The following is a 24300-nucleotide window of genomic DNA, read 5'->3' as shown; positions in this document are numbered from 1 at the left end:
GTCATCTAAAAGCTTAAGCTTTTATTTAAAATTTTCTTTTAGAAAATGGTCACCGTGTCACATCTGATGTCTGAGATTGTGTAGAAGAGTGCCTCCCCGTTGATTGGATTGCCGCTTCTGCCTTGAAATTCAGAGAGTGACAAGTTAACTTCAGCTGACTTAGCAAAAGAGAGTGGTAGTAGCATCTCTTAGGTAATTACAGTTTAGGTTATGGAGGGAAGAACTGCTTTCTTGTAACTTATATTTGGCATGTTGAAAAGCTGGAAAATATGGCCCAGAAGTTTGCAGGCCTGATTAAAAGCCTGTTGAAAACCAGACTTGGGTTGTTTGAAATGCTCTGTGGCCTTGTCCCAGAAGTGTGGTTGGTGTTTTCAGAGGAGTCGTGTGAGGCTGGGTACCCAGATCACGTGAAAATGGAATGGAGTTGGACAACTGGCAGAGGCTGTTGTTTGTCCCCTCCTAGTCTTTCAGTAGCTAAATCCTAGCAGATTTTGCATTTGATGTAAAAAATTTTTTTTAATCTTTGCCTTCCAATTTATAACACCTGATTTTGTTTTAAAATACAGGGTTAGAAAGTCTAAATCAGCATGTGTAAAAGCAATAAAGTAATTGATATATTGTACACATTCACAATCATCAGTTGGGAAATGTGATGTATTTATCAGATCGTTGGTCAGATATTATGCCTGCTGACATAAGGTTGGGTTTTTTTTTTTAAACTCCTTTCATCTCTCTTGACAGTTTGCTCTGACTTCACCTTTTTCATATCGGTTCTGATCTGTAAGCTTGCCTACCCAGGAAGTTATACTTCCTTTCCTTCTGACCAACACATGGCAAGCATTTTCCAAAAGTCGTTACTCGTTTTGCTAACGTATTTGGCAGCTCTGACATTGCAAAGTTTCATATAATGCGTCTGTTAGGTTTTGGCTTTTCTCATCACAGAGAATTGCTTGTGTTCTTCTGCTTGTTTCATTAATCTTTATTAAGTAAAGATGTAAGCTGTCTTTAATTGAATGTTTTCTTTTGGCAATAGAACAAGTCAAAAGGTGTTTCTCATTAATTTGTTATTCAGCAGGGATAGCCATCTATCTGGATTGAATTTGTGACAATGTTTAGTCCCTATTTGTAGAAATGCCTATGTCGAACATATTTTTCTATGTTTTGCTCAGAATATCCTATACAGGCCGACTTTATAATGTCATTTGTCATGTGGGAATTGAGCTACAGGGAATTGGTCTGTGTTGACAGCATGTCTCCGTGTTGGTTTTTCCTCTCCTTTTAGCACAATGTGTTTTATATTTGGTCTTATAAAGTTTTATCATGCTATCAAATCATGAAGAAGTGCAGAAATGATGGCTTTTGGTTTTCTCTAGCATGTGATACAAATATTTTGAAGAAAGGTCATAATGAGAAATGCTGACCTTTCTTTTTATGACACAGAAAATCATATTCAGACTTCCCTGTAGCAATTAATTACGGGGCCATCATTAGCTTGAAAGCAAATTGTATTGAAGAAATGAAGGTAGCATCTTCAGGTGTTGCACGAGTTCTTTTGTCTCCCTTCCAGTTCCTGTGGCTTTAGTAATTTTTTAAGATTTACTTCTTTCTCTGTTGTTTTGTGGAAGGTGCAAACTGTGTTTGTGACCCACTAGTCTGGGGAAGGTGTTAGATTTCATAAAATACAAATCAAATCCACAACAACCTGAGAAATGAAGAAGGATTTTTGCAAACCTTTGTAAAAATCCCAAATGAATCTAAGGTAACCTACATAAAAATATTGGTTTTAGGGTGGTTGTCCTTTAAGTGATATTGCAACACATTGGTGTCTGTTTATCCCAGATGCTTTCAGGCAGCTCCTAGCTGAAATGAATTGTTTTTATACACGTTAGGAATCCTGTCATCATATCGTCAGTAACTCCTAAGCAAGGAAATGGGGTGTCCAAATGTGTGTTCAGTACACGTCTTGGAATAGCATAGGATCTACAGACACATGGAACTTTGTCTGGGACAAAGTTGTTTATTTGGTTTGCCTGCTTTCTTAAAATTTATGAAGAATGTCTGCCATAAATGTAGCTAAAAATCCCACTGTCATCTGGCAAAAATAAAATAAAGCTATGTTGTAGCTGACATGGTATTATAAAGCTAAACCTGGAAAGACACATTAGTCTGTTTTTCTAACAGAGTTCTTTTTGGAAACAGTTTTTGCTAGCATTTTTAAATTTAGTGTGACATTTTTGAGCATCTGGCATTTGGCAGCTTCACTAATAACACTTTTGTGCAGTCTAACAGCTTTTACTGTTATTACATTTTTCCTAATCTTCAGCCTGACCTTTCTCACTTCATAATATTTATTTTTGTCTCTCAGAACAGAATCATTTAGGGTGGTTTCCAAAGCAAAGTATGTCTCTCTTATGTGATAAATATATTGACCATTTTAAAGTGGATAAACTAGCAGTAGTTTGTTATGACATGTTATTTTTTCCCAAACTTTTGTCCCACATGATGCCTGCAAATATTATCATTTTTTTCTGTGGTATGTTCCAAAGCTTGAGTGCCATCACATGGCACTTGTACACTAAGCACAGAATTGATTAGCTTCATTGTGTCAGAGCTGACTTCTGTATTTCAGACTAATTGGCCCCCTTTCATCAGAGCAGGAATGTCACACCAACCCTAGAGAAGTAGCTAAGATTTATTTCCCATTGAAGACTCTTTATTTTACTAGGTCTCTCTGATCCAGCTAGAAAAATCTGGGTGAAAGAAATACTTTCAGTCCTTCCCTTTGTCAGGAATTGTGATGTATTAATAACGATGTATTTAATCAGGTAATAGCAGCAGTCTCACTCTTAGTTTTAATTGGGATGGGTGTATATTGCCAATATTTATGGTAAATTTATTTGTTTCAATTCATTTTGCCAAATGAATCTTCAATCAGTTGCAATTAATATTTTGGTTAAAGTTACTTCTGTAATGCCCCCAGCTAGTGATGGTGATCTTAGTGCTATTATAATTTGCTGTTTATCTTGACATGATTATCTTTTAGTTTTGCTACGTAACTATTTTTTAGGCATCTTGAGTCTTCTCTTGTTGCTCTGTATCAAAGATTAACATCACACAACTGAAAGCTCTGTTAGAACAGCTGTGAGCTGCATTTTTCCATATTAGCTGCCTTATTTTATGCAACTTTAATTGTCGTATTTCCCCAGATATGAAACAAATAGATATGGGAACAGAGGTATATCCTTTTTTATGTCACATTAAGCATGCCCCATTTTGAATATTCAGACACTGTATGTTATGCTGCAGATTAACACAGAGAGATGGTGGAGATCTTAGTTAAGAATATTCTTTCAAAATTTTCAGCTGCAAATTTGTCTTTAACCACTTGGAAAGTTCTGAAAAACTTTCAGAGGATGCTAAATATAGCCTGTAAGGTCGTTTTCTCCATTCTTGTCTGAGATAAGGATACAGGATTGCTGGTGGAAAGCTGTGGCGTTCACTTTGTAAATGCCTGCCATAAAGGCCTGTGTTACCCTTAATCTGACACAAAGTAGCCAGTGCAACTTGTTCTTTCATACTTGTCTCATATCCAGTTGGATTTTTCTTGCTCACAAAAAGGTAAAGAAGATAAAAGTATACTTTCTTATGTAGAAGACAGACTCGGCTGCAGGGTCAGGACAAGAACGGGAAGATTTAGGTGTGACAATGCCGAATAAGCAAATAGTCCTTTAGTGGACAGCTAGTGTTTCTGATGGTTTCAAATGCTTGCTATGCAGATTAAATAGTGCTTTGATAATGACAATTTTTAGGAGGCACTTGGAGATCTGACTAGGGGTTATTACATCTTGTAACCAGTCTGATTGCGAAACTGGTGTACATTTTGCAGTAGAGCAAACCAGCTCATATTGCATCAGTTTTGAGATTTAGGGACATGAGGATATGGCAGGTATCAGAATAAATTGTGCCTTCCTAGTGCAAGGTCTAGAATAGGGATTTTGGGAGCTGAATAGGGTTTTAGGGGGAGAGCAACTTTTTGTTCTTTCCAGATTTCGTTTTACACAAATCTAAAGCTTTACAGCAGATTACACATCTATGCAGCTCCCTCTCCCGCTGAAATGATTTAGAAAATTCTCAGTTTTATTAAATTAAGTTTTAAATTCTTTTGTCTCTCCTTTGAAATATATCCCCAAAATAAAAATGTATTCACTGAACTTAAGGGCCTAAAATAAATTCTCTACTGGTAGAGACTATTTAAACACTGACTGTAGCCTAAGGAGGTAAACTCCACTAGAGGGCAGTTCAGAGCAAGAGTGTGATCAGTTGCCTTCTTTCCTCTTCAGAGACCATCGCTGTGAAGTCTATTCTTTCAGTATTCAGTAGGGATTATCCTTTTAGCCTGAAGTATTTTCCGTTGTATCTAAACTTGATAAGCCGTTAACTACGTTATATTAAAGAGGAACCTATATTTAGGGTTAAGCACGTGTAACTGCAAATTTACGCTTTTGCATACTGAATTCAAGTGTGAGAGAACGTGGGGTATTTGGACAAACATAAACTTTGGGTGGCATTTTTATATCTTTAAGAAGTTGTTTTATATATTTTTATGTATATATACACACACATATATATATACATATATATGTGTATATATTAGAGTTATGGTGAGACCTGTGCACCAGGCTGAAAACTTTCTGAATGTAATTTTGTGCTCTCTTTCAAACTTTTTGTATTTGCGTTCATAGTTATTTGTAAAACGTCTGCACTGGGCTGGCCCATTGACTTGTGTCGTTTACTAGAATAATAATGTTCAGCCTTTGATTTTTGTCTGGATAATGAGATCTTTCATTTTTAGAAGTAGCTATTTGTCACTTAACTCTTCGAGTTAGATGGCTACCTCTTCTTCCAGGCATTTTATGTGTCTGTAGTTACTGGGGCAAACCATTTCCAATGACAACAGATTTTGTCAGTTCAGAATTCAGATCAAAAGCAGAATGATGTATTTTTTTCTTTTTAATCTATTGAGACCTGTGAAAACTCATTAAATACTCCTTAGAATCTCTAATTTTAACCAGAAAGCCATTAAATACAAATTCTTATTTTGAAACCAGGCTGTTACAATGCATGAAAAGGACTTAAAAAATTATATTTCTAAAATACGACTAAAAAAGTGCATGACTTGTTGCCTGTCACCTTTCCTGAATATAGTGTTAGAGGAATGGATCTTTGTCCTTACCAGAAGAGCATTGCAAAGCATTTATAGTTGTTCTGTCTACATACTAAATGCTTAATCTTCAGATGTTTTCTGTTTATGAAAACATTTGTGTGAGCAGATGTGTTGAGATGTCTTTTCTTTCTTAATAATTGAGGCCAGTACATAATTTCTCACTTACTTCAATATGCTTTTCACTATTCAATTAAAGTTGTTTTGGGTATTTTTTTTAATTGAGCAAGATCTTGTTTTTGAAGTGGCCCCACACATTTAAATGGTTTTAATGCTACAGTTCATTCCAATGAGATAATAGTATATGCTTAGTTAGAGCCCCTCAGAGCGTTTTTGGGTGGATCCACCATGTTTTATTTGCTAGTCCTGTTATGTTTGAAAATGAAACCGCTGTTATTTTCTGTAAACTTAAGTGTGTAAATAGGAAAGGAAATGTCACGAGTTGCTCTTTAGGGTCTCACAGTCAGCTGTTGTCAGAGACGTGATTTTGAATAAAACTGGGTAAACTGGTAGGTTTTTTCCTCCTCTCTTGTGAGTAGCAAAGACAATAAGATACAGATTTGACCATAAGAAACTTATTGAAACCTTTCTTCCAAAATGTTTGAATGAGGCTACATTGACAAAGTCAATGTGCTGGCTGTAGTCTTCTGATATTCCCTGTACCACTGAGTGTAGAAGTTGAGTTCCACCTCAGCTTTGCACAGTGTGGATCTGATGTCTCCAGAAAAATATCAGGTAATTAAGATAGTTTGTGGTACAATGGAGAAATCTGTATGTCTAGTGGATATCGGTTGCTTGGTATGATTTACTTAATATTACTTGGAGTAACAAAGTGCTTCAACTCCAGTTTGAAGTGATAGTTATTCTCTTGCACTGTACATTAGAAGTCATTTATGAATTTTGTATATAAGAGCATTGGTCCAAGTGGAGGAACTGAGAAAGATTACTCCAATGAGTAAGTAATGATTTTTGTGTGCTGTAATCAACAAAGCTAATGTTTAGACTGTCAACGTCTACCAAACAGACTGTATATAAAGATGATTATTTGGGAGAATAATTACAAGGAATTTAAGAGATTCAGGAATTTTTATCTTGCAGTATATGTTGATATATTTTTATTTTAATACTGTCCTCACAGTTAAGAGTAATACAGAAACATTGCCTTAAAAGTGCTAGCCAAACCTGACATCTTGTCTGTGACAAATATCTCTTAACTGTTTGCTCCTGTAATTAGGGGATTTTTCCTAGAGATAATCTGAAAAGGGAGAAGAAAGATTGAGACTAGCTTTTGAATTTGCTACATCTTTGAGGAGGAGAGGCTCTTAAATCTGATTCTTAATGGCTCTGACAGTTTCTATTAGTTCGAGTAATAGCAACCAAACGTGTTGCTCCTTCCCTGTTGACTTCTTCCCTCTGTGTTGGTGGTCACCGGTTCCGTAAAAGAAAACCAGACTTGGCTTTTTGACCACTTAATGTCATTACATTGTACAGGCCCAGTACATTAACTGCCTCCAATTTGAACACTAAATTATTGGGTTATACCGAGAGGCAATAATCCCTGCCAGGGAAATAGGTTTGATATGTGGATTTGTGACCTCTTCAGCTGATCCTGCATGACCTCCTCACTGGAGAGGTTGTTAGGAGAATATGATGAGTTAAAGCAGAGGAAAACAAGAGAGCATCCTTCTGGCTACAGCTGTTAATTCTAAATTAATTCTGTAGCTGAACAAAACTGTATGTAGTTCCATAAAAGTTTTTTGTATTTTGCATTTTGTTATTACTAACTCTTGGTAAACATATTGTGTGTACTTGCTAAAGGGCCAGCCTTTTATAAGCAGTGTTTTATTTTGAAGGTAGCTCTGTTTAGATGTGGAATCAAGTCAGAAAAGTAAGGGAGGAACAATTCATGTGTCTAAACCATAGTGTCATGATTTTAGTATTGTTTGTGGTATTCAAGATATCTTTATGGCAGAGTGGAGATATCACACAGGCAACACGGGCCCTGTTGGACAGCACTTAGAGGCCTGTGGAGATACCAAAGAGCCTCTGAAATGACATCTGAATCCCACCTCAACTGACCCAACAAATTAAAAAAAGGAATTCTATCCAAAGTGAATGAAACATGGCACAGCCAGGAATCTGTCTAGAATTAAGATCAAACACAGCATCAACACTCACAGGATAAATTCAGCCGTTTACTCTTAAAAATGTGCGGGAATGAATAGGATACAACAGCATTCATTGTTTGTACAATCTGGACAACTTGTGAACAAAAGCTGATGAGAAATACTCGTTGGTTCCTTTTTGTACTAAAATAGTAGTACGTGTTTATGTTGTACTTGTCCTTGATTGAATTACTAATTGTTCTCTTTCTATTTTAGGTTATGGTCAGACTGGTCCAATGGTTCAGAGAGGTGGATATGACTCCATTGCAGCTGCTGTTTCTGGTCTCATGCATATCACAGGGCATGAGGTATGGTGCTCAACTTATAAACTGAGTAGAATCTTTATGCCATGTGCTGTAACTTGATGCCTCATGGAGCATGTTAGCCTATGCTAACACATCTGTTATGCATGCCCTCCTGAGTCTAACAAGAGGTCTTATCTCTGGGAATATAACAAAATGATAGTGCTTATGTCCTTCAGGTATCTCACTCCAGGCTTGCAAAGCCAATGCCTGAGAAACAGAAAATGGAAGAAAAATGGTATCCTAAATCTCTGGTGAATAAATTGACACTGTGTGCTAACCTGCTAATGGCCACTTGTAGTCACTTCAAGAACTGCAGTGGACACTGTTGACAAGTGAATGATGGAATCATACATATGTGTGGGAAGTCTCATCCATGCTTTGATATCGATATTCCCTCTTTAAAAGAGGGAACTGGGGAGCCATCCATATTACTCTGACAAACTGTCTTTTCAGTCATCCAGCAGAGAGATGCCATTAGTGGTTCTGGAAAAGCTTTATGTGCTGCTATTCCCACTGATATCCAAAATCTTTGGTAGTTGCAGTAGTGCAGGAAGCATTACAGAGGTAGTTTAGTATCTGGATTCCAGGGATACATAGAATGTGTGTCTTCACCTCAGAAAAATGTTGGTCAAAGAGGTGGTTTACTTAAGCTGTCTTGAACCACCTACAGATGCAGGGAATGTGGTCTCCAAATGTCACTGCTCAAGTGAGATAATGTTACAAGTCTGTTCTATGCATCATAAACACTAGATAGTCTTCTGTGGTGGTGCTCCTGATACTCTGTAAGCAGTAGTGCAGATCTTTAAAGCATGACACTTGCATGCCCTAGATAAACAAGGAGTTTGTCAAGTTTCTGTACTTAGTGTCAGATATTCATGGTTGTTGAAAGCTAACCATGCATGATCTGGACATAACTCTACTGTAGGATTGATATTCTGCCAATAGACTTGTTTTCTGCTGAGAACAATGGCAAACATCAGAACTCTGTGCTCGTGGCAATTATTGTTACCAGAGTCCTCCTTTCTATCAAAAAAAAAAAAAAAAAAAAAAGGAAGAAAAAAAAGTCAAGCATTGTTTGACCAAGGAAGCTGAAACATCTCATGCCTAGTGTCCTAAGAACGTCTGCCAATTGCTGCCATGTTAATGTTGCACACTCATAGTATGTCCCATCTCAGAACACGAGAAGACATGAAGTTGAGTGCAGTCCTTACAGGTACTTCTCTTCAAATGTATAGTGCACATACACAATAGGCAATGACAGATCACAGTAATTGTAGTCTGAGTAATTTTTACATTCTGACCCTGGTGTGTGTAGAGTGAAGGTTAATACTTTCAGTAGAATGCCAGAAACTTCACGCACACCTCAAAATGCACCAAACAAAATTAAGTGGGAGTATGAACTGTTAGAAAGGGACAAATGTTGTTAGTACCACATGAATAAAGGGAAGTATGTTGAAAAATTGAAAAAAACCCAGGACTTTTGTAAAGCTTTTCAATTTTATATGAATGGCAGAAAATACAAGTGTTATATTGAATAACTGCATGTAAATTGTATTATGAGGGTAACAGTCCTCAGTGTCCATTATGAAGATGGATTTTATTAAAACATTGTGTTAAGATCTACACTGGAGTTCCAGATGTTCGCATCACCTCACCAGGACTTGAGGCAATATAATCATAGGAATCATTTAATCATTGTTAGTAACAGTTTCATCTACTCACTGGGGGCTTTTTACAATTCATTCAAACTTAGTCATTCTCTTGCATAATTAAAATAAACATGTTTAAACTTGCTTCTTATTTTTCTTTATTTGAAGTTGGTCATGTATTATTTCATCACTTTCTCAAAACCATTTTCTGATGTATAGAGAGTCAGTTTTGTTTCAAAGACTTAAGTGGTCAGTGTCTCCAAAGAAGCAAATGTGCCTTTTGTTGTTGTAGTGAAAACTTACTCAAGTGCCTTTAAAATCATACTGTGTGCTTGTTTGAAAGTTACTTTGAAATAACCATGTATTATTAATAGCAAAGTCTTCCACATTCTACATTTATGTTCATGTGACTGAGTTGTGCTTAAAATTCCACAAAACTAGCTCTGAAAAAAGTAGAAAACCTTGTTTCAGTCAGCATGTAGAAAAGTGGCCAAAGTAAAGATGAAAAAAGAATCTTACTCACTTTTTCATGCTGTTTTTCTTCGCTAAACCTTGAATTATTTCTTGACCAGATAACATGTAATTAATATACTAAAAGTAAGATGATCATTTGAAGCGTACCCTAGTAAACTGGAGTATGATTTTTTTTTTCTTAAATAAAAGTGAAAACAGTCTTATAAAAAAAACAGTTAGATGATGTTGGTTTTGTATTGCATTGCGGTAGCTATAGATAATCAGCATAACATCAATATAACAGTGCTCTGTGGAAAGTGCCCTTCAGTAAACAAGCCATTGAATGTGCTTGAAGGATGGTTTTAGAGGTATCAGCTGATGCAGAAGACAAATTATAATGAATTTGAGCAGCATCAACAAAACATCGACATACATCACTGAGGTGCTTAATTTTGAGATATGTTAATACATATTTACAGCTCAGAAGGCTGCGTGGTGCTTAGTTGCTGGCTGGGGTTAAACCACAACACTCACAAAGCATTTTAATAATGGGATACTAAAACTGTGTCCTGTATCTGACATTTGAAAAATGGATAGAACTAACAGCAGTATAATATTCCATTTTAACTTAGAGAAATTCCGTGTTGCAAATTTTAGTTTGTTCCAACCATCTGGCTACTGATTTAATGCCTCAGAAAGCAGTTTACTGTTGTAGATCACGTAACTTTATTGCATACTGAGGCCGTGCCTCCAGTCAGTAAAGTCTTATGATTAAGCCATGAAATCAATCTATTAGCAACACAGGATTTTGAGCAAAACTTAAACCTTTATTAAGTCTGCTCTGTATGTAACATTCATTTTCTTCAATACTTTGTATTTCATGTGACACTATAATTTTTGAGGCAGTAAAGAGATCACAGTGGAAGAGATAGAAGTTTCTGACTAAAATGTGGGTGTTTTATACAGGTTATCTTTTTATTAAGGACATAAAGTTAGTGTAATACAAATGAGGAATGCACCACGGATATGCAATAATACCACATTTGGCACACAGTAGAAACCTCTTGAAAGGGAAACAAGATCATATGCTTTATACATCTGATTTCTAAGATCTGAGAGAAGATTCCTACATAAAGAATTTCTGAATAGCTTGTTTTTCTTCTTTTGCTAGGAAATGTTGTTACTGAAATGACTTAACGCTGATTTCTTTGAAATGCTTCTGAGCAAAGTTCTGAACCTTGAAATCCAGCAATAACTTCTGAGGCATTGCAAAGTTACAGGCACAAACAACCGCATTAGTTCTAGTGTTGTTTTTGCTGCACACACATTCAGTGTGCAGTAGAATGCCATCTTTAAACCATGTTTTCATGTGCAGAAACCTGCATGGAGTTCAAGCTTTTGCACATGTGCTTGATTACCTCTGTATTAGAAATGTATGACACCTGTGAAATTTGAAATTCTAGTGTGTTTATGAAAATTTGCAAGCAATAGTGGGGAATCTGTTTTGTGTAAATCTGTACAACAAACCCATTTTGAATGAAAGTAGTTGCTTCAGGCCACATTCAGTTTTTCTTTACATAAATTAAAATATGCTAAAAAGGACAAAGTTTACACTGATGACACTTTTATTGTCCTGGACGACATAATTTATAGATATTTCCTGGTTAAACACCACATTCATATTTGACGAACAGAAAACTTTTACTTAATAGATACATCAGTGCCAGATGAATACCCCTTGGATGGAAATTTCCGACTCATTAAGGCAATAACTTGAAATTAATTAAATAAAAACCAATTTGGATACAAATCCCCTTCCATCTCCAAGTGGATTATTACATGCTATTTTCACTGTTCAGAGTATCTTTATGGTGGTGCATTCTTTCTTGCTGAAGAAACATTTTTGTTTTACTGAACACGAGACAGCAAGACATGATTGGGATCTACAATACCAGAGGGGCCATTCTTCAGCTTAAAACCAAACAAACTGCAACAAAAGAGTACACATGGTGTATAGCTCAGAGCTGTTGAAAAATATAGCCATTGCTGGTTCATATTAGCTTCAGCAGCTATTTCCCATCTGTAAAGACTACTGGACTTAGAATACTTTTATTAAGCATGTCATTTCAGAACAATTTCTATTTTTAATGGATCATTTTTATATTACTGGTGTAAGTTTGGGAAGAGAAATTATGTCAGAAGGCAAAAAAAAAAAGACTCAGAAAAGGAAGCTTCCGAAATGTGTTGTGGCTATCTCTGGGCCAGAATGTGTTGACAAACCGTAAGGAATTTAGTAAACAGCAAAAATTAGAAATAAAAATGTAAACTGGTGGTAAGATTGAGCAATAGCAAAGTGCAGTGATGGAAGAAAACGTCTGCTGTACTGGAGTGAATCTTCATCTTTTCAAATGAGAAAAGGGCATGTCCTGGTGCTGCCCCTAATTAAGATTCAACCCAGTATGGCAGCTTGGTTTGCTTAAAGCACTTTCTCCCTGAGTAGGGCCTCATTTTGTCCTTCTACCAGAGCAGTAATACTACTTTTGGCTGGCAGGGGTGGTGGTGGTTGTTGTTACTTTTAAAATAATTCGCTTGAATAAAAGCTACTGTATAGATCTTTACTTTGCTCAGGGAAGCAGTATAACTTTAGCTACACACCTGTGCTATCAGAAGCTCCGTCCAAAGGACGGTATTTCTCTGTGTGTAGCTTTATCCTTCATATAAAGCAGCTTCATCTCCCTTGTTCTGCAGGATAGAGATGAAAACCTGAATGAATCCATTTCACACTACTTACATCTATGCACCCTGCCACAGAAAGGCTGGTTTATGGCACAGGTGGGCATTCGAATCTGCTTAAAGGGTGAAAAATGGCAGCTACTCATGGATCTTGGTAGAAAGGCCAAGGAAGAGTAGAAATTGTGTGGACTGCTGCAGAATTATAGGTTGTGAAGTGTTAGGATGAAGTAAAGCAAATGTGTTAAAAATAACATAGTGGTATAGTGCTAGTAGTTTGTAGGAGTGTTCTGTAAGGGGAAATTGTGAAAGTATTTTTAGAAATAAAGGTGAACTTTTTACTGAGGCAAAGGAAGTGTTTGCTTTAAAACGTTAGGTAGTTCAAGTACTTGATGAGGAAAGTGCTGGAATCAAGGCTTGAGAAGACAAATTCATATGTAGCAATCTGTTGAGAGAGTCCTGATTTTCATATGTTCAAAGTGTAGTTTTCTTCATCAAGGCTGAAATTAATGACCCTTTGAAAACAGTGGGAAGTGTTTTCAAAATAAGAATGTTGCTGCACATCTGTTTGCAAAATCTCAAGTTTTTTTGATTTCTTCTCATCCCAGCGTCTTGGCTGTAATGAAGAAAGAATAATTTAACAAACTGAGAACTTGCAGCAGACAATATAGGGGAAACATTGTTGTTTTTCATTTGTATTTCTCAGTGATATCTCTGAGGAGCAAAAAACTTCTCATGCTAATTAGTTTTCTCAGTAGGCCTGTGCATATAAAAATAAAGAACTTCCTTTTCTGTGTTCCCCCACAGTTGGGTATAAGGAGAGTGGTAAATGGATGGAACCTTTGAGTTGTCCTTTCTATTGGGAAGCTGGAGTAGCTTAGCATAGAGCGTGGAGAAGGAAGGAGTAAGAGTTTCTTCAAAAAAGAAGTACTTCCTAAAGCAGTGTTAACTTAAGGATGTGTAGTTTATACACATCCTTATATCTAGGCTATAGATAGTCACAGATTAATCCTTACTGCAGTTTGAAAGAAGTAACTGAGAGTTTAAAAAAATTGTCATATTTCATACAGATTTTATAATTTTGTTTAGTCACATTTATGATATGAATAAAATAGCAGCCTTTTCCATCTTACATAGAAAATATTGTACTATTGCTTTTTTATCCCAGAACTGACCTATTACTGCAATTGATAATGCAATATGATAATATTTTTCTTAAAACAATTTTTAACTTGTAAAAAGTATCGACTTCGACTTTGACTCAGTATCGAACTTAGGTAAACCTTGTTGGAGTGCAAAAGAAAAAAAAATGGTGAAAAAAAGGTTCAAATTATGTGAAACCAAGACATTTTTTTTTAGTAATTATCAGTAAACATAATTTGCTTGCAATCTTAAAGTGTGATTACACTTAGCAGTTTAGACATGACTAATTAAAGTAATTCTGTAAATTCAATTTTGTTGAATTGATGATAGATTAGCTTAAAGGCATTTATGGGAACTTTGACAAACAGTTATTGTTTATCAATTATCCTGATTTTAAGTTGGCTTATGGCAGACTGACTTAGGTGCTAAAACTCTGAAACAGTTCCATTAGCTTTGCGTTGCTATTTGTGGACTGTACTTCAGGGCAAGCAATTGTTGTCAGAATCTGAGCATCTGAGCTCAGACTTTTCAAAGCAGGACATGGGAGAACATCTCAGAGGAAGCACTTTTAAGTTCCTATAGTAAAAGCCTACCTTGACTGAAATTAGAAGTTCATTTTGACATTGATTGCAGAGGGGCCGTATTTAATGCTAATGATTAGGGAAGTTCTAAAACACGTGATCTAAAATGAAGATTCTTCCCTTGATGTCAGAAACAGGGATGTCATACTGAAAAGGGTATCTGAACCAACAACTTTACAGTGATTATTGGTCAGATGGCCAAGAATTTGCATGTATTTACATGTGTAATGTGTACATGTATAAAGAAAACAAAGTTGTTTTTGTTTTCCTACTAGAAGCCTGCAGTGTGTATACTGGAAAATACAAAACTGAGATTTGGCTGGGGCAGGGCCAGAAGAGGAGGGAGAAAAAGAGAGTGAGAAGAGCAACGCAGTATGGTTCTGCCTTTCAAACAGACATGCACCCCGTTTAGCAAACTGTGGAAATCCTTTAGATCTTTGGCTTCTAGGCATCATGAAATTCAGTTTTCACTGGATTCTCTTGTCCCTAACAGTATCTCTTTCCTTTTAGTGTTGGTGAGTTTGAAGCATTTAGGGCAAAAAGTAGCGTAATAAATCATTCACAATTTGCAGTCTGCAGCATTATGAAGTTACAGTATTGTGTAGGTACTGCAAGTATATTTGGTTTTAGGTGGTAGTTTTTATACTTCAGTTCACTCAAAGATACTCTTATTTCAGTTTGCAATGCAGAAACTTAAACATTTTTTTCAGATGAGTCTTGCATAGAATGTACTAGAACAAAAAGTAATGTTTTGCCTCTGCTTGTTTTCTCCTTTTTTTTTTTTTTTGTTGTTTTGTTTGTCTTGTTTTGTCTTGGGGTGTTTTCTTCTTTTTCTTTAGGATGGTGAGCCAGTTAGACCAGGAGTAGCCATGACAGATCTTGCTACTGGGTTGTATACATATGGAGCAATTATGGCTGGTTTACTTCAGAGGTATAAGACGGGGAAAGGACTGCACATTGACTGCAATCTCTTGTCATCTCAGGTAGGAGTTTTAAAAAAATTGCTTTTAGTTGTGAAGGTGTTTGAACCTAAGAGTACCATTTTGACATAAATTAATGCAAATTAGTACAACTAATGACAACAGTAATAATGACAGAAATGGCATTAGTGACAATCTCCTTATTCTGCCACTTTGGAAGTGACCATTTTATATGACATGGTTATAGTTGCTACTGTATTGCGTTTGATTTTCACTTTTTACAAAGGTCCTCCGTGTTGTTTGAAAACATGGGTTAATCAAGGTTTATAATATCCCTGAGATTGTAAGTAACAGTTATAGTAGATAATTTGAGATAGACAAACATAAATGGTGAAACCACTGTTGGAAGGGAGGCCTTGACACTGGGTAGTATTACTACCAGAATGACTGAATTGTGCAAAATCACCCAGAGTAATCAAGTATCACCCAAGTGTCAAAAGTAATATAATCTAGGAGGTCTGCCTTTTGGCTTTGGGAATTAAAGAATAAAGTAATCTTGAAGATGCAGCATTTTCTCTAGTCACATTAAAGAGAAATCTCATCAAAATTGTAAAGACAAAGATGTTTTGGTCATGAAAGGTACACCATATACCACGAGGAATGAGAATTTTAAATTGCCTTTGAACATTTAAGCACCATTGGTGCAATGATTTATAATTCACAAAAAATGAAGTGATGTTGGTATGAGGTGCATACCATCGGGTGGTATGTTGTCTTGCTGATGTAGATACCTGCTGGTAGCAACTGGGTATCTGGTGCATAGGAATTTTTGTGTACGTTTTAAAACGTTCATCAAAACTGTACGCAGTACTGTTAAAGCTACTGAAGTGCTTTGTTCTTTTCATCTTTATTCAGTTGTGTTTTTCTACACATTATACCAGTCAGTACAGTTGAGAGAAGATAGAGTGCCCATTGCGCAAAATGTTGTCCCTGGTATGAGCAGGAGGTTGGACAGGATGACCTCCAAAGGTTCCTTCCCACCTACGTTATAGTATGATAATAATGTTGGGACTAATGATTGAAGTTGCTCTTGTTTTAATACCTACTGCTCTTGTTTAAATACCTACTGAAATCAGATCTGGAAAGGAGGGGAAGCCCTTGCTGAAATCAACAAAGAATTTTTCATTTGTTTCAGAAATGTTTGTAAGGACTGAGCTTTTCATCATACTTATGTATGTTTGTAAATGTTGTGTCTGTGTTTGAAAAATGTAATAAGGTTTAGAAAAAAATTTAAATGTATGTTAAACTCTTATTAAATATTTTGTATATATATGGAAGTATTTTTTTTGTTTAAAGTATCACAGTGCTTTATATTATGGCAACTTCTCCTTGACCTTTGTAATTTCTAATTTTTATTAAAAGGACTTCTGGTAATTTCTATTAATTTCCAGAGTAACTCTTGTTATTTTTTGATTCCTTGTTCCACTGCTTTTTGCTTTTTTTTTTTTTAATGGAGCCTTCTTGATTATTTTTTAGTATTTTATCAAATGCTGAATATAAGAACAGTTGACGTTGAGTGTTGCTGTAACTCTCTAATTTTATTTCACCTTACATTGTCATCTCATTTGTCTTTAGAATCTTTTTCCTTGGTTAGGACAGACTTGGCTATGTACAAAAGTGTTCTCATATTGCAAAATTTCCATTTGAAGTTCCACATCATCATTCGTTAGGCCACTCACTGGCTTACACAAGAAAGGCAGTGAAGACTTGGGATAGATGTTAGTGAAAAAATCATGATATGTGTTGTTTGACTTCTATGTGTTTAGCTGAAGGAGTACTAAATGGTGAAGGGACAGTTTAGTGATTTTTTATTATTTTTTTATTGATGATTGATTTCTTGTTATCAAATTATAGTTATCCAAAAGTTAAGAAGTAATTCCATACATGCATACTCTTATTGCAAAATAAGTGTTTTTATTTACTTTAGTGTTGAGTAAATGAAACTGAAATAAGTTGGTATTTTGGAATAGAGCCATATTCAGAAAACAGCTATTTTGTTTTAGATAACCCTATTCAGTCCAAATTAACTTTAGGGTGTTGGCCTGAGACTGTAAAGAGAACATTTATTAAATTGGAAAAAATATTTATGGATGAGGTGCTGGGATACCAAAAAGAAACCCATGTGATCATTCCCATTAAAAAAATGTGTTAAAATGAAGAAAAACATAACTGACAGCTCAGTCTCTCTGAGAACAGCTAGTTTTCCTACAAGAAATGGCTCTTGCAATACTTCTGGTGGTAATTTTTTTTAAAAGGAAAGTTAGATAATTGCTGCGATACGATCAGGTTCTTGAAAGATCCATGCTTTCAAAGGGATTATGGTTTTACATACCAAGCTGAGATATCTAAAGCTAGCTCTTCTTCATTTGATGAATGTTTAAAAAGAATGGCCTTTTGAAGTCTCTCACAGATTCTGCCAAAACAATAAGGATCCTAAAGTTGTAGATTTTTAGTTTGTTAAGGTTCTTGTTGCAGTTGATTAATGGTGGGATCTAGAGGTCAAACAGATGCATCATGATAACTTTTCCTTCAGTGCGAGTCACTGGAGTGTAGTATTTTCCAGTGAGAAAAAAGGAATCTTTTTTCTGTGTGTAAAACAAAAGCACTACTGAACCGTCCTCCTATTAATAGCGTTACGACAGCAGGGACCTGTACGAAACTCTTGGCTTTTGTCAGTATTTCATGCACTGAGCTAATACAGCAGCATGCTTGAACCTTTTGTCCATCCCTTCATCTGAACTGAGAACCGTGAAGCTGGCCTGTACATATGTCTTCATTGAGCAGTGTTGATGACTTTGACTATGTCAGAAAGGGAAAAGACCTGCAGGGTTAAAGCACTTAGGTAATTAGAAATCCCTGAAAAATGCTCAGTGTATTTTATGGAAAAAAACCCCTAGTGTGTACGTATCCATCTATGTCTGTGCTATCACTTTTCTGCATGCTTTATAGAAATGAAAGAGGATTATTTAATGTTTTTTTTTGGGGGGGGGGAGTGAGGGCTGGAGGACGCTGGTGATACTAATTTCCTGCACAGATATGGTAGCGACAAAGAGCATTGACCTGAATTCAACTGCCAATGAAAACGATCTGAAGCTTTTTAAATAAATATCCCACCGACTGGCAAGTTTGTTTCGTATTTAACTGGTCTGTGTAGAACCAAATGATAAGTAAAATCCTGTTCTCTAAAGAAATTATATTTTTAGAATATCTTAAAAAGACATCTTTCTTTCAAATTCTGTATATCATACATTTTTGCCCTATAGCTTTATAGCAGCAGCTTATTGCTACCAAAGAGGATTTTTTTCCCCACAATATAGAATTCTAGGTTTTTATTGACAAGAGAGATACGGTGACTGCTAAGATGTGGTTTTGCAATGAGCACTAACTTTCTATATCTCTCATCTATAAACTTTTAACCCATGTCATACAATTCCTTTGAAATTTTTGACTTTTAGATGATTTACAGTTGTCAGCTCCAGACCTTTCAGCATCTAAATAGTGTCCTTTAGATGATGCTAGTAAATAAGAAGGAAGTGGGTTTTGGATTTGGTTCCAATTATGCAATTGTGCCTTTTCTTCTGTTGTGGCTTAAAAAAAAAAATCTCTTGGAAGTTTTAATATCCTTCCTGTATTTAATTACAACCAGGCTCCAACAAATACTGTAATAAGTTGGTTTCTCTTGGATTGAAAGTCTGCAAGAAGTATTTTACATTGAACATTTCTGCAATTTTGGAGTGTATTTTTTTTCCCAGATTCCACAGACAGGATAATGTGGTTAATACTGTTTGTATTATATGATTGTTCATCAGACACTTCTCTGCTTCTGATTATTATGTTTTAGTTTGTATTTGCCATAGCAAACTCTTAATCTTCCCAAAATTTTGAAGTGACCTTAGAAAAGCCTAACAAATTGGTATAAATTATTTTCTATATTCCATCTTTGTGCTTTAGTTTGGCAGTTAGTTTACTGAGATAATGGTGAGATTTAGAAACTATGAGTTTTTGTTCCTGCATCACTTTTTCCCAAGATGATTGTGTATAAGGCTATCTGTTTAAGTGCTTTTAGTGCTCTCTATTCAGGGCTTTCATGACATGTCTTTTACAAATTATTGAGTATAGGTGAAACTGGTAACAATTACATACTGCCTGTAGGATATATATGACAGCACAGAATCCCTGAGTAGTAACTTGTGTGAGAAATATCAATCTCAAATACTGTTCAGGTGTCTTGACTGTATCTTGTTTCACTGCTTGCTAACTGAGAGCTGTGAGTTGACTGAATACAGAAAGAAAATCTGCTTTTTAAGAGGTCATTGCTGCTGGTGATTTCGGAGGCCAGCTAGGAGGACTATTATACAGTTGTCTTGTTTTTGGGTATGGTTTGAATAAGCAGTTCTTTTTTACAAGCTTATAAAGCATCATCTTTGCAAAACATTGTATTCTTCATCTCTGTCATGATAAATAATTGTGTATGCGCTGTATGGAGATGTCTTTTTCACTGCATAGCTCTGATATGGAAAGATAATAAAATCTGAATTAATGTGAACGTTTCTTTAAATATATACTGTGCATTAAACACTTTTCTTGGCTACTATTCTTGATAATTTCCATTGAGGACATCAGTATAACTAAGAACAGAATTTATCCCTTGGCGTTTTAAGTAGTCGGAATTTTATTGAATAGACCAGAAGACCATACTAACATGACAGTAACTCAATTTAATATTGGCCTCTGTGGAATGTGTGTTGTGATTTCTAATGATTAGTTATGCAAAAAGTCATTGGTAGATCATACTCCAACTGGATCTTGGATTTATTTAGTGGCTTCCTTTACTCTGTAAAAAGAGTGCATACCCATATTGCAAGGGAATTTCTTCTTTAGCTTGCTATCTGACAGTAAATTCTGTGCCTTTTTGTCTTTGCTACTATTGTTTTTGTGCTAATGAAACTAAGCCTGAATGTGTTGCAGCTTCATTTTCCTATGTCGAGTTACCTCTGTCATCAATTAGAGAAAGACTAGGAAGGAGATGGAAAAAATATGCCCCTTTAATACATAGAAAAACCAAAATGGCTATCTGAAGTGGATAGGGGAGAGAGTTTGAAGCCAAAGGAAGACATTTCTTTTAATGAGTTTATTATTTAGATGACCTTTGAATAAGGGTGTAATTCTGGAAATGGAGTCAAGATGGTTGTTGTAGTTTATTACCAGCAGATCATATTTTGGGATTGTGCTCAGTATTAGGAAAAGAAGGGTAACCTGCATAGTTCAAAAGAAATGGGAATGATTTAAGCAGCTAGTAGCAGAATAAGCACCTTTAGTGTACCCCAAAAGCTCACCCCTCCCTCTAAACTCATGGAAGCCTTCAGAAGTCATTCTGTAAATTGGTCAAATTTGGATAGGGCCTTTCAACACCTTATGCGCTATTTATTTATGTAAATAACAAGGAAAGGGGCTGTAACTTGATGGAAGAGGTTTCAATTTTATGTCATGGAAAATTTTAAGTTAGCAAACCAACTGATTTCTATGTGCAGTTGAACCTCTGGAAATCTAATAAACCTTAAATGTATGTCATTTTTGGGTATGCTGATGGAATGCTAGCTAAGGTTTTAACACTGCTTGGTTTGGTCACCTCAGGTAGGTCTCATTGAAATTTCTCTATAGATTATAATTTATAAAAAAGGTGAAGTAAAGAATGATTCTGAAACAAATTTGGACTAATGACTTCTTTTTAGTCTAATGGAGTTCTGCTGCCATGACTCTGTGTTTCTCCATGTTTGTATTATTCAGCACTGTATTGTTTCTGGCTCATGAATTAAATTGCAAACTCTTTAGCGTAGTGATGTGTGATTAGGCCAGTGGACATAATACATTAGTTATGTATTATATTGTAGTGAAAGCTAGAAAAAAGCTTGTTCAGACTCTAAAAGTCAGAGTTCAGTTAATTGTAAAAATGCTTTGCCTTCTTTGGAATGAATATTTGTAGTACTAGATTTCTCTGATAAAATGTGTGAAGTTATTTTCATTCAAGCTTACTCTGTAATATAACATTTTGGTTTTTTGTGGTACTATTTAAATATTTTTGTAGATGAATTAAGGAAAAACTTCCTTCTTCAGAGAATCATTTACAAATTTGTTGTCATTATTCAAAATGCATGATCAGGCAGAAGTGCCATCTTTTGACTCCAGACTCATTGGTAATACTAACCCATTTATTTCTCAAATCAAATAGAACTTTGGACCACGTTTCTCTGACTTGTATGCTGTTTAACAGCTTGGTAGATGAACCACATCTGCATTGCGGACAGCATTAAGGTGCTCGAAAAAGCATTGTGGGTGACTGAATGGTGGGTGTTCATTAGCACTGCAGAGGCACATATAACTCTGTGCATTGTAAAACAACCTATTTCAAACATTTCATTCAATTGCATGGGTTTGTTTCTTGTGTCATCCCTGTAGTGCATTAGCACGTAAGTACTTAATGGGCAGCGTCCACAGATCTTGCAGTGTTACATCTAGTGTCAGTGTTGTTCTCCTGAAGTAATACTGTTATGACCAGAGGATATTGAGCTGTGATAATAGGGGTGGAGTATTTGCACATTTCTCACCCAGCCAAATAGACATGTCTCATTTCTGTACGTGCCTCCCTATGTATCAAATGAAAAATCTAAAAATCTACCTGCTTGCAGTGCTGCAGCACAAGCTGTTGAAACTACTATTATTTTTGTGGAGGGACAGTTCTCCACAGATTAGATGAAAATGACATTGTCAGGAGGAGACAAACACACTTAAGATTCTTTTTTCTGTGCAAGTATTCATGCTGATAAATGTGGAGACAAAAACATGAGTGCTGTAAATGGCTAGGTGTATGCATATTTTCATTGTAAATGGCACTGTTTCTAATGATAAGATCAAAAGTGAAAAGTGGCTTAATATGGCTGCTTTTGGATGTTGGCAGCTTTCCATGGAAAAGCATCCTTATTACTGCTTAAATAAAACAATAGATTCCTTCACAAAGTGTATGTAGCATCCAAATTGGATACTACACTATTACAAATAATAAGAAAAATTGCTACAGTTATTCTGATGCCTGTCCTCACAGGTAATTAATTTTTATATGAGCAAAATCTGTTTGTCTGGATTTTATTAGTATGTTTTGCTCTCTTCATTCTCAGCTGTCAAATATAGCTACTGGTTTTAGAATAGAATAGAATCGTTTAGGTTGGAAAAGACCTTTAAGATCATCAAGTCCAACTGTTAACCTAGCACTGCCAAGTCCACCACTAAACCATGTCCTTAATAGTCACGTCTACATGTCTTTTAAATACCTCCAGGGATGGTGACTCAACCAATTCCCTGGGCAGCCTGTTCCAATGCTTGACAACCCTTTTGGTGAAGAAATTTTTCCTAATATCCAGTCTAAACCTTCCCTGGTGCAACTTGAGGCCGTTTCGTCTTGTCCTATTGCTTATTACTTGGGAGAAGAGACTGACACCCACCTCGCTACAATCTCCTCTCAGATAGTTGTAGAGGGAGATAAGGTCTCCCCTCAGCCTCCTTTTCTCCAGGCTAAACAACCTCTCAGCCTCTCCTCATAAGTTCTCTCAGCTGCTCCTCATCAGACTTGACCCTTCACCAGCTTTGTTGCTCTTCTTTGGATACGCTCCAGCACCTCAATGTCTTTGTTGTAGTGAGGGACCCAAAACTGAACACAATATTCAAGGTGCAGCCTCACCAGTGCTGAGTACAGGGGGACAGTCACTTCACTAGTCCCACTGACCACACTATTTCTGACACAAGCCAGGCTACTATTGGCCATCTTGGTCACCTGAGCACACTGATGGCTCATATTTAGTTGGCTGTCAACCAACACCCCCAGATCCTTTTCTGCCAGGCAGCTTTCCAGCCACTCTGCCCCAAGCCTGTAGTGTTGCGTGGGGTTGTTGTGACCCAGGTGCAGGGCCCAGCACTGAGCCTTGTTGAAGCTCATACAATTGGCCTTGGTCCATTGATCCAGCCTGTCCAGATCCCTCTATAACGCCTTCCTACCCTCAAGCAGATCAACACTCCCACCCAACTTGTTGTTGTCTGCAAACTTACTGAGGGTGCATTCAATCCCCTCATCCAGATCATTGAAAAAGATATTCAACAGAACTGGCCCCAGTACTGAGCCCTGAGGAACACCACTTGTGACCACTGCCAACTGTATTTAACTCCATTCACCACAACCCTTTGGGCCCAGTCAGCCAGCTTTTTACTCAGTGAAGAGTACGCCCATCCAAGTTGTGAGTAGCCAGTTTCTCCAGGAGAATGCTGTGGAAACGATGTCAAAGTCCAGGTAAACAACATTCACAACCTTTCCCTCATCCACTAAGCGGGTCACCTTGTCACAGAAGGAGATCAGGATAGTCAAGCAGGACCTGCCTTTCATAAACCCATGCTGACCGGGCCTGATCATCTGGTTGCCCTGTAGGTGCTGTGTGATGACACTCAAGATGATCTACTCCATAACCTTCCCTGGCACTGAGGTCAGACTGACAGGCCTGTAGTTCCCCGGATCCTCCTTCCGGCCCTTCTTGCAGATGAGCGGCACGCTTACTAACTTCCAGTCAACTGGGAACTCCCCAGTAAGCCAGGACTGCTGGTAAATGATGGAAAGTGGCTTGGTGAGCACTTCCACCAGCTCCCTCAGTACCTTTGGGTGGATCCCATCCATCCCCATAGACTTGTGTGTGTCTAAGTGGCGTAGCAGGTCACTAACCCTTTCCCCTTGGATTATGGGGGCTTCATTCTGCTCCCTGTCCCTGTCTTCCAGCTCAGGGGGCTGGGTACCCCGAGAAAACTGGCCTTACTATTAAAGCCTGAGGCGAAGAAGGCATTAAGTACCTCAGCCTTTTCCTCATCCTTTGTTGCTATGTTTGCCCCACATCCAATAAAGGATGGACATTCTCTTCAGCCCTCCTTTTGTTGCTAATGCATTTACAGAAACATTTGTTATTGTCTTTTACAGCAGTAGCCAGATTAAGTTCTAGTTGGACTTTGGCCTTTCTAATTTTCTGCCTGTATAACCTCACAA

At 36.7% G+C, this 24300-nt stretch overlaps 1 protein-coding gene across 1 annotated transcript in view; it reads left to right on the top strand.

The window, feature by feature from the left end:
- The window catches only part of SUGCT (succinyl-CoA:glutarate-CoA transferase), a 334394-nt gene that overhangs the window by 36095 nt on the left and 273999 nt on the right, over positions 1–24300 (top strand). The window contains exons 7-8 of the mRNA XM_074850026.1: positions 7603–7694; positions 15087–15230. Of these exons, the coding sequence (XP_074706127.1) occupies positions 7603–7694; positions 15087–15230 (236 nt within the window). The remainder of the gene's footprint in view (positions 1–7602; positions 7695–15086; positions 15231–24300) is intronic.

The sequence above is a fragment of the Strix aluco genome, chromosome 1, assembly GCF_031877795.1.
Source record: "Strix aluco isolate bStrAlu1 chromosome 1, bStrAlu1.hap1, whole genome shotgun sequence".
NCBI classification, from domain to species: Eukaryota; Metazoa; Chordata; class Aves; order Strigiformes; family Strigidae; genus Strix; species Strix aluco.
The sequence above is the reverse complement of the archived record's forward strand: the minus strand, read 5'-3'. Positions and strand labels throughout refer to the sequence as shown.